Genomic DNA, 12,108 nt, shown 5'->3' on the forward strand with positions numbered 1-12,108 from the left:
ATATGCATTCTCTTTCTGACACATGGTCTGATACATATTCCATCATACATAATAAAAAGAAAGTCTCCATAGTTTTGAAGAATTGTTGTCACTATGTAGTTGGCAATATGAAGGATATTTATTCCTAGACTGATTCTTGGTTGGAATATGGATCCTTAAAGCTACAATTTCCATAATTGTATGCTCTATCTAAGCACTACAAACAATCATTTTAGAGGTGGGAAATTTCTTTAATGAATCATGGTATTGAAACTTATCTTGGAAGAGAAACTTAAGGCCTACGAAATTGAATCAGCTACTAAACTGATTGAAGGAAAATAGTTAAAGCAGAATATAACAGATTCTAAATGTTGGGAACCAGAAAAAGTGTTTACGCTGTCAAATCTTGCAACTTCATTGATTAAATTGCTTACCTTGGTACGTCTACAATTCCTTTTAAATTGTTATAGAAAAGAATAGTACCTCCCAGAGTTGATGTTTTTATTTGGATTTTACTTCATGGAAGAGTATGTACCAAGGAGTTTCTTGTTCGAAGACATTTACTGTATTTGGAGGAAGCAATATGCCCTTCTTATTTGGAAGTATTAGAAACTACGAATCATCTTTTTTTACGTTGTTTTGTTGTTTAGAAACCGTGATACCAATTTTTGATATGGTTGAACTTACAATGGTGCATGTAGATGCTTAAGTGGTACTTCCTTGAAAAATGAGAGTTTCAACATAATGCAATTTTAATGCTAGCTTTTGGTATTGCTTGTGGAATCTGGTTGGTTAGGAACAAGTTAGATTTTTCAAGTAGAGTTTACGGATTGGGATACAAAGTTTGAGTTAATTCCTCATTGTCTAGCTTTATGGTTGAATACAATTGTCAAAAACTTTCAATACATGAGATTTTATTTGTTTAAAGGTTCAGAACGTATTCTCTCTTGGTCTTGGACAAATAAGTAGAGTTCTATCAATATTGATTACAAGCATAGTTTTGTACATACTTCTTAGTTGTTTCTTTTTTTTTACTTCCTTTTGTTAATAGACAATTGTGTTATTTTTCATGCTAGTTTGCCAAATCCTTGTGGCACTAGCATCCATTAATAAATTCCTCAATTATTATATATATGCCGTTGTAAGTAAGACAATTTCCCAAGTAGCTAATAACATCATGAACCATCCTTTATATATTTTACTCATAAATCATAACTTTTAATACGCATCTTTTTGTCTAAAACTCATGAGTCTTTGGTATTACTCAACAAATACAAAAAAGTTAAAGCCTAGTGTTTGAATTACTTTTAAAGTCTATATTCGAAGTATATTCGAAGAGTTATTTTAGTTTCCCAACATGCATGTATAATTATTAAAGATATATTTATCATTTTAAGTCTCTTGGATTATTACTAGACTAATACATATATATAAGTTAAGAATATTATAATCTAAGTCCAAGTCCATTAGTACTTACTCCCTTAGATAAGATATATGATATGAAAGAGAGAAGTTTTTCATCATGCTTCCCTTCTCCCTTCAATTATTTCATACAAAGTATCAAAACTAGTTCGATTTAGTAAGGGTGTTTAGATGGATTATAGCATATGCGTAGAAGAAATAGAGAAATCCTAAAAGAGAGTGGACAGAAAAGTGACATCTAAAACCTTGAAGATGCAAGATGATTAGAGTCTAATAAGAGTATTCAAGACCTTGCATTAAAAGAGAGAGAGAAAACCTAAAATAGAGGTTTAGTTCGAGTTGACAAGTCATTGCACAAGAGAAAGTGTGGGACAAAGGAGATCACACCTAAAGAAAGAAAAGAAATTTCTTTATAAAGAAAGAGATGAAAAATGGTAAAGGAACCATGACAAGAAAAAGAAAATAACCTGATCAACAATGAATCAAAATGAAATGGCTACTTAAAAAGCCAAATCTTGAAAGAAAAATATATGGCAAAAGAAATATGACCGTAGTCATAAAAGGATAAAAATAAATAAAAATAATTATCTTAAGACAAATAGAATTGTTGAAGAAAAGCAAATTGAAAAGATGATAATGAGATGTTATTAATAAGTCATAATGAAAAGAGTGGATTAGAGAAAGATGCAAGAAAGACCTTAGATGGAAAATCTATAAATAGTGATACCAATGTGGTTGTCCCCGAAAATAAATAAAGAAGACATTGAAGTTTTTGTCATCAACAAGAGTCGAGAAAGGTGCATTACGCATGACAAAATGATTCTCCAACATATTGCAAGATAATCCTCCATTTTTCTAAATTTCAAGAAATACAACATTTTCAATATTGAGTGGAAGTGTTGGAAATAATTTTGAAGTATACATTAGTATTTTCTTAGTTCTCCTAAGTGTATATATAGTTATTAAAGATATGATTATGTTTTTAAGTCTCTTAAATTATTTTAGACTATGTATGAAGAATATTATAATCAAAGTTCAAGTCTATTGAGATTCTCTCTTTTAGAATAGTAATATAATATGAGAGAGAATTATATTTCTTAGACAAGCTCAAACTCAGGACATCTAGATTACTCCACTATATATGGATAAAACTTGCCTGTAAAGGATTAATGACAGCATAATACTACATAGAACACTAATCAAATAAATTACTTATTCCATCATAATATGATTCCATGAGAAAACACTCCTCGTTTCTAGCGTTTCGACTCCTGATTACAAAATCAGATTCTCTGTCAGTTTTCTGATTGTGTTGCTCGCAGCCATTTCCATTATTCACCAGAACGAGGCTCTCCTTGTAAGCAAAAACTCCTACGCACCGAACCCACCTAGTTAATCCAAGACCACTTATTTCTTGAGTGCTGGGATCACATAAGATTAGTTCACCAGAGTCAGAAACCAAAATCAGTTTATTGTTCTTCCAATGCCCAATCGGATACGAAATTTCTGGAAGAGGCCCAATAGAAATTTTTTTTACCCAACACCTCTCATTCAGTGTCCACATATGAAGAAACTTCTCTTGAACATCCAATATAGCGAGGGAGTCATGGTACGTTGCAAGACACTGACGATGAAATGACTTGCCACAATCTGGTAGCTGTATCTCTTGGCAGATTTCCGTAGCCATGTCAAAAGAAATAATCACTTCAGGATCTCCACATATTCCATATGACCCCAACCAGAAAAATACTCCATTCATACAAATGTAACATTTATTATTTTGCAAATAATAATAACGTGATAAATCTCCCCAATGTCTCCAAGAACCGGTACTAGATGAGTACACGAATACACGTAAAGGATACCTGCCTCCCCTTTCTTCCTGTTTTTCACGCCGGCAATCTTTCATAACCACCACTTCGTAATCTTTAGTTACTGGATGTAATCCAAAACCATAAGCATCATGTTGTGGACTATAAGAAAAATTGGATGGAGGATTGGGTAAGGGAGGTAAAAATTTTAATTCATCAACTGCGGGGTTCCAGAGAGCACGAAAATCATACCAATCGCGATACATATAATAAAATATTCCATCACAAGGACCACAAAGAAATGGACTGCGAAACGGCATGTTACCTAGCGAGGCGTATGATAAAACTCTAGGTGTCTCGTCGAGCAACACCTCAAGCGATTCAAGTTCACCCGCTTGGGTTATGCAATACTGGACAAGGAGGCAGTCGCTGTCACTTTTGCTATAGTAATTTCTTAGATGCTTGGATATGAAATTGGGACTTGTAATGACAGCACACCATGATTTGCAAACACACTTGAATTGCAATAGATTTTTCACGGGCAGTCGTGATAAAATCTCAATTACCACATCTTCAGGCAAAGGATGGCCAGTCATGGTTGTCATTACTACTGACATCTCCCGTTCCTTTTTGTCTCTAAAAAAAAACAAATGGTTATCTTGCCAAATACGTAAATTAGGAATCCCACATAAAAAAAAATATCAATCCAAAATATGATAGCCCAGATTAAAAGATAAAAGATCTCACCTCTCTTTTAAAATGGGAGTTAACCTATCGCGGTATGGCGAAGCATAACGGCTTAAGGAAAGAGCCATCCCTGCCCCCGACACAATAAATGTTTAGCAGGTGTGTATTTTTTGAAGTAAAAGAAGCAGGAAATAATATTCATGGATTAACAAGGTAAAATAACAGTTAAGACAAGAAAGTAAAGAATTTTTAAGGATTCAAGAAATGAGACCTCCAGAGACGATTGAGAGAGGCTTCAACGATCTTTATTCTTCAACCAACTAGATTAAGAATTGCGAGAATGAGAAAGAACTTCAACGTTTAAGATGCAAAGATTGGTAAAACAGAGCTTAAGTATACCAATAAAAGTCAACGGTAATCCTTGGAGAGAAAGCAAGGACAACTGGTTCTAATTGAGTAATATTTTACAAGTCACACGACAACCAAGAGATTCCTGAATTGGGAAGAAAATATTACATATATGTTACTGTGAAAATTATACGACAACTAATTCTAATTGATTAATTTTTAAAGTCAGATGAAAACTAATCTTAATTGGATTATATTAAAAGTCACATGACAAACCTTCAGAGTCTGAGTAACCGCGTAAAAAGCATTATAGTTTAATCTATACGAGTTAAAAACTTCCTTGGCCCTAATTTTTTTCGAGGAAAAATAAAGCACCGTCTGATCCTATTAAGTTCGGGCGCGATTGAGGTTTCCGCTCTTAACCTCGTTCATTTTATATGATAAAATTTTAAGGTAGGAGAATTTTATAACATTATCTCAAACGGAATTATTTCTATATCCCAAGTACGTTTAAAGAAAAATGTTGTAGGTTTATATATATATATATATATATATATATATAAAAGTGAGAGATATGGTTATTTATTGAGTATTTTAAAAGACTATATTCTCTAATTGAAAATAATTAGGAAGCTTAACCTATTAGATACCCAACCTTTTCTATATATATATAAGGTAATATATAATAGTAATTGTGGAGATTACAACACAAGAGTATGACTATAATATTTTCTATATAGTATATGTTTAATATTTAAAAGTATATTTTTATCAAGATTTTATATTATTATTTTGCACTTAAAGTATCATTAATTCCTAAACTAAAACATGTTTTATAATATCATATCTAATACTATGAGATATATTTAATTTATGATAAATGTTCATCTTAAATGCAGGCCTATCACATAAATAAAAGAATTGATTGATAAATTTAACTTCTGAAATTTATAAGACAAGGAAAGGACCAAACTTAAAAAAGAGATGCTGGTTCAGTCCAAACTGGAACACTGTTCAGTCATTGGATCATAACTGGAGTTGTAGAACTTGGATTTATGTTGCTCTATATAGATGGAAAGCTAAGACATATGCCTAAAACTTTCATGGGAGTGCAAGATTCAAAAAGATTATTTTCAAGTTCAAATTGTAGCAACAATGGAGAAGTTTGAATCTGTCATGCAGTCCAAACACTATTCAGTATTCAGCCTATATCTCAAGTTGTAGAAATTCAAATGCACCGATTTGTTTTTTGTTGGAAAGCTGATGTAATTTTGTAGAACTTTCATACGACAATCTATTCAAATTTTGATGTTAGTGACACGATGAAAAGATTGATATCTTCTCTTAAGTGCAGAAGTGTTGAAGTAATAAATAACCCGGTAAGACCAGGTTCGAACCACAAAGAGGTTAATTGTACAAATTATAAACAACAATAATAGTAACAACAACAATAATAGTAACAATAATAATAATAATAGTAGTAGTAGTAGTAGTAGTAGTAGTAGTAATAAAGAAGAAGAAGAAGAAGTTGATAAGAACTTTGAGATGAAAGATTAACTTAAGGATTAAATAATGATAATAACAAATGTCAAGGTTAGAGGTTCTACTAATGGTATGTCAAACAAGTATAGTATAAACTTTTATTATTCAATTGGAAACCACACACAAAGGAGGTTCCAATCTGATTATAGATTGTTAACATAATTACATTAGTCATCTTATTCGATTAATGATAATACTTGTAAATCTCGTCAAGCATTCATGATTATAACTTATGTTAACAACAAATCAAGTTCTTTTCATAGCTCAGGTGTCAGTTATACCATATAGTATGGGCTATAAAAGTGCCAAGCATTTGTTGTACCAAGTGTTATACAACATAAATCAAGATTAGTCATTTAACAAGCAAAGTATTAAAGAGTGACATGACTAAAAGATTGATGTCTTCTCCTAAGTGCAGGAGTGTCGAAATAATAAATAACCCGGCAAGACTGGGGTCGAACCACAAGGAAGTTAATTGTATAAATTATAAATGATAATAGTACAACAACAATAATAATAATAACAACAACAATAATAATAGTAATAACAATAATAACAACAATGACAATAACAATAATAATAATAATAATAATAATAATAATAATAATAGTAGTAGTAGTAGTAGTAGTAGTAGTAGTAGTAGTAATAATAATAATAAAGAAAGAGAAGAAGAAGAAGATGATGAGAACTTGGAGATGGAAAATTAATGTAAGGATTAAACAATAATAATAACAAATGTCAAGGTTAAAGGTTCCACTAATGGTATATCAAACAAGTATAGTATAAACTCTTATTATTGAATTGGAAACCACACACAAAGGAGGTTCCAATCAGATTATATATTGTTAACATGATTACATTAGTGATTATAGATTGTTAACATGATTACATTAGTCATCTTATTCAATTAATGCTAGTACTTGTAAATCTCGTTAAGCATTCATGATTATAACTTATGTTAACAACAAATCAAGTTCCTTTCATAGCTCAGGTATCTGTTATACCATACAGTATGAACTATGAAAGTGCTAAGCATTTGTTGTACCAAGTATTATACAACATAAATCAAGATTAGTCATTTAACAAGCAAAGTATTAAAGAGTGAACAAGATAACAAATATAAAACACAAAATATGTTAGTAACAAATATTAAAGTTCATATTAAGTTTACATTATACTTATTCTTACACCATTAGTGTAACCTTTTCACCTTGACATAATTAACTTAGCTAGACATAATGAAAGAAAGAAAAATAGATAAACAAAATAAGAACATAAATAAGATAAAAGTTAACTAAGTAAAGGAAAGGAAATGAAAGGCATAACCTTGATATTAATGAAAGCAAAGCATAAACATTACAAAAAATGCAAAGAGAGAAAGCAAGAGCATGATGTTGATCTGGACACCAAGATGCCTAAATGCATGGCAAATGCCTCCTTTTATAGGCCAAAATTGGAAACTATTGATTTGATGACTAATTGATGAGTGGGTGACCAACTCTTGACTTGGTGACAATCCTTATCTTCTCTTGTCTGCCCAAAACGTCATTGATAACGTTAAAATTGGAGCCACTTGAAACATGAAAGTTGTAGGCAATTGTCTTAGCTTTCTTATGTAAACAATTCAGCTCATTTGGACTTCTAGAACTCCAGATATGGCCAAAATACTGAATAGTGCTCGGGTTGGAAGACAGATTCGGGCTTCTTTGTTGTTGCTACAATTTGGACTTGAAAATGGGTTTTTCAGTCTTGGGCTCCATATGAAAGTTGTAGGCCTATGTCTTACCTTTCCATCCATATAAAGTAGATCTAAATCTGAGATCTATAGCTCCAGATATGACCCAATTACCGAACAGTGTTCCGATTTGGATTGCACCGACATCTCTTTTCTAATTTTGGTCATCTTTTTGCCCTTGCAATTTAAGTTCTGAAGGTCATCAATCAAATCTTTCATTTATGTGATAGACCTGCATTTAAAATAAACATTTACCACAAATTAAAGGTATCTTATATTATTAGATATATTATTATAAAACATGCTTTGGTTAAGGAGTTGTTGATACTTTTAAGTACTAATCACACCCCCCAAGTAGCTTATTACTAGTCCCTAGTAATCAAAGCGTTAAAATAAAAAAACAATTTGCAAGTTCCACAAAGCAAGGTATTCATCATTTAACTTCCATTAATCTATCCAGATAAACAAACTCTCGTTAAATTTATATACATGCTCAATACCTCTTAACAAGATATTCATAAACCTTGTTTTTGTGCTCAATGTATCAACACATAATTATGGGGCTTTTCTTGGAAGAAAACAAAATTTTTGTTCTAATGTTTAAGGTTAACTTCCTTGGGTTGGGATTATTATTTTTGTCTTCTTTTTTTTCGTTTTTTCTTTTTTTTTTTCTTTTATTTTTTAAATATATATACATATAATTTAAAAACACCATGCATCTTTAACCCATGTAACGAGCTTTCGGCTAATGACTCCCAGACCAGTTGGTCTTAGGGCATTAGGTGTTAAGACACCCCTACGAGCTTAGTAACTCGGGTCGTAGATACTAATATGTAGATAGTGCAATGTTTGATTTTCTTAAGCTTTTCTCCTCAACCCATGTAACAAGCGTTGGGCCAATAGCTCCCAAGTCAGTTGACTTTAGGGTATTAGGTGTTAAAACACCCCTTCAGGCTTAATTGCTTAGGTTAAGGAGGCTACGAAACCAAACTTATCTACATTTTTATTATTATTATTTTTTTTTCTTTTTTCTTTTTTTTTTTAATTATATACAATCCCTTTCCCTTAGTTGTTACCTTTAACAAAAGAACATAAATAATGTAATAATCCAATATGCAACCCACAATCATATGTTAAAGTGTGTGTGTGTAAATTAAGGTTTAAGAATACATGTTAAATAAGTATATGAGCAGAATTAAGTGATAATAATACGAGAGTTTGTAAACCTGAATATTTCAAGAAGTATTATAATAGACCTTGTTAAGAATGGTTACTAAGATGCGTCTCAAGAGTCACTTTAACGAAAGAGCTCCTTTACTCTGCCATCCTGTAACAACAATTATGCACATGCTTTATGAAATAAAAAATAATTTTTTTTATCAACTACTACTCTTTTCCCCCAACCAAAATGAGACATTGTCCTCAATATTTAAATGTAGAAAGATAGAGTATAAAGATATCACCTGAAATAACGAACAATGACAAACCTGAAACACACTGAAACAAAAATAAGAAATAACAAAACACAATAATAAAACCAAAAGACACAAAAATTCACAAATGAAGGCTCAAATCCAATCTAAGCTTTTTACGGCTTTTCTTAGTTGACCAATTTATGCGACTCATGGAAGGATCAATTACAGGAATGAAGGATCAATTCACAAAAACTCATTTTCTTTCCCAGGACTAGATCCACCAAAAACATAAATATTTTTTATATGATGACCTGAGGAACTTGCCATTTCTACACACTTCTGTATTTGTTGAATGTATGGGTGGAGTAGAAATGGAAGGAAGGAAGAGAGGGTTTTATAGATGAGAAATTAGAAAGATAATCATAACACCTATATGTAGGCCAGCTGGAGTCTCACACACACTCTCTCTCTCTTTTTATTTATTTATTTATTTACTTTTGAAAAAGCATGTGTATGTACAGGTAGTTATGATTGTGGCTCACATCTTCCCTTGGTTTTACATCCAAGAATGGCTTAAACGCCCTCTATAGGTCGGGGACAGGCTTCCCATCCAGTTTTCTTAAAAACTGGCATACTGGGTCTTTCTTAGTCAGATTCCCAAGATTAAGTCGATCATGTTCTTTATGAAATAGTGGCCATAAATCATGAATTGCACGATGCACATCTCCACTAGGATGCGTCTCAAGAGTTAATAGAAGATTATCTAAAGACTCCTTACTCAGGCCATCCTTAATGAATTGTATTTTATCTTCATGGTTTATAGATACCATTCCTAAAGAATGACATTGTGTATTACAAGTCCATCTAGCACATCGATGACAGACTTGAGGAAATGGTCATGGCTTGAGGAAATGGAAGTGCTGACGGAGAATCAGTCTTTTTTTTGCAATTTTTAGATTCAACCCCTTCCTTACCCTCAAAGATTGACTCATCATCTTTCTCATAAGGTTCAAGAGAGGGTTTTTCAATAACCTTATCACTGCGCAGAGTAGTGACTGATTTGACTAGATCCATGTGTTAGCTTCCGGAACTACTTACATTTGTATTGTATTGCCCCTTGGGATTTTGTTGTGGTTGAGATGGAAACTTACCTTTCTCTTGGAAACTGAGAGCAGATGTTAATTTTGCAAGAGTATCTTTAAAATCTGTCATGTTTTGAGCAAGTTGAGTATTGATTGTCTCTTGCTTTTCAATGAATGCATGCAATGCTTCCTCAAGATTTCTTCTAGGAGGTGGAGCATAAGGAGGTGCATATCCAAGAGAATTTTGGAAATTGTGGTGTGCTTGAAACGGTGGTTGTGAAGTTTTTGCATTGTTGTTCTCACTTTTCCAACTGAAATTTGGGTGATTTCTCCAACCAGGGTTGTATGTTTGGGATTTGCGAATCGAGCGAGCTCCCCTTGCATGCAATGAAGTGGTGGTGAACCTCTCATTCTAATTCAGTGCTCTCCGAACCGTGCGAGAAGGTTTCCCATCACACGGCTCACCAACTTGATCTTCCGCGCGCCTGGAAAAATAGGTACGATCCCGCTTTCCTTTGCCACTCAAGTGTACGCGCCTAGGCCCCTTCTTCCCTTCCCTTCCCTAATGAAAGAGTCCACCGCCTGCCTAGGGAGTCATGGTGTGCAGGCCTGCCTCTTTCTTTAGTAGGTGATTCACTACCGAAGTGAAGAAAAGACTGGATCAAGAAAAAGGGGTACTACGAGCCCTCTTCCCCACGCATCTAACCAGCTCGCGTGGTTCACCGGTTCCACCGACTAGACCCTTAGAGTGATTCAGTCGATACAGAGGTGCGCTTGAAGTGGGTATGGGTTGTGGTTGGCCCTTTGGAAACTGTTTAAAGCATGAGCTTGTTCATGGAGACATTCCTTAAAAGAAGGCAAGGTTGGACAATCGTTGGTTGAGTGTTCATTTGTTTCATAGATTTGACATACAATGTTTTCAACAGATTTTAATTGACCACTCTTTTTCAATTCTAGTGCCTCGACTTTTCTAGCTAAAGATGCAAACTTAGCTTGAAGGTAATGATCTTCCCTAAGGTTGTACATACCTCCACTAGATGTATGAGGTTGAGTTTTACTCGGTGCCTCATAAGTACCCGTGGTGTCCCAATTTTGAGCATTTTCAGCTAACAAGTCTAAGTACTCCATTACTTCATCAGGTTCTTTATCTTCAAAAGTTCCATTGCACATCAATTCAACCATTTGCCTATCTTTAGGTGTTAACCCTTCATAGAAATGTGAAACCAATCTTCATGTTTCAAAACCATGATGAGAGCAAGTACTAAGCAAGTCTCGATACCTATCCCAACAGTGGTAAAATGTTTCTCCTGGTTTTTGAGTGAAAGTTGTGATTTATCTTTTGAAAGAGTTTGTTCTGTGAGATGGGAAAAACTTCTTCAAAACCTGTTGTTGCATTTCATCCCAAGCACGAATGGATCCTGGTCTTAAATTTTATAGCCATGTTTTAGCTTTATCTTTTAATGAAAAAGGAAAAAGCTTTAATATGATGGTGTTCATGCTACAATTTAAATTATTATATGTGTTGCAGACCTCCTCAAATTCTCTTAAATGCAAGTATGGATTTTCCAATTCTAAGCCATGAAAAGAAGGTAAAAGTTGAATAATACCTGGCTTAAAATTAAAATGAGATGCATTGGGAGAAAAAACTATGCATGATGGTGCACTTGTTCTTGTGGGATTCATGTGGTCTTTAAGTGTTCTAGCACGGTTATTCTCATTATTCTCATTATGAAGTGATTGATTATCTTCTTCGGCCATATTTTCTGAAAATGATGAGGATACCCTACAAAGTCTACCACTTGATGTACGTGACCACACTCTCATGCACGTGTAGGAATAAAATAAAAAAGAAGAAGAAGAAAGCAAAAGAAGGAGGAAGAAAACAAAATAAAAAGAAACAAAAAAAAAGAAACAATGACAATAACAATAATACTTATAATAATAATAATAATAATAATAATAGTAGTAGTAGTAGTAGTAGTAGTAGTAGTAAAGAAAGAGAAGAAGAAGAAGATGATGAGAACTTGGAGATGGAAAATTAATGTAAGGATTAAACACTAATAATAACAAATGTCAAGGTTAGAGGT

At 33.1% G+C, this 12,108-nt stretch overlaps 1 protein-coding gene across 2 annotated transcripts; it reads right to left on the minus strand.

Moving 5' to 3' along the window:
• Window positions 1-2,494: 2,494 nt before the first annotated feature.
• On the minus strand, window positions 2,495-4,308 carry LOC105116016 (F-box only protein 8-like). 2 transcript variants are annotated; one of them, XM_011013149.1, is made up of 3 exons: window positions 4,171-4,308; window positions 3,960-4,029; window positions 2,495-3,848 (listed from the first exon to the last, which is right to left on the minus strand). In XM_011013149.1, exons 2-3 carry the CDS (start codon window positions 4,025-4,027, stop codon window positions 2,597-2,599), a joined length of 1,320 nt encoding a protein of 439 aa, XP_011011451.1. In that variant the 5' UTR covers window positions 4,028-4,029; window positions 4,171-4,308; the 3' UTR covers window positions 2,495-2,596. The 2 variants fall into 2 exon arrangements, with proteins under 2 accessions (XP_011011451.1, XP_011011450.1); XM_011013148.1 differs by lacking the exon at window positions 4,171-4,308 and having other exon boundaries at window positions 3,960-4,094.
• Between the last annotated feature and the right edge of the window lie 7,800 nt (window positions 4,309-12,108).

This window comes from Populus euphratica, unplaced genomic scaffold (genome assembly GCF_000495115.2).
Source record: "Populus euphratica unplaced genomic scaffold, PopEup_1.0 scaffold828.1, whole genome shotgun sequence".
Taxonomy (NCBI): domain Eukaryota; kingdom Viridiplantae; phylum Streptophyta; class Magnoliopsida; order Malpighiales; family Salicaceae; genus Populus; species Populus euphratica.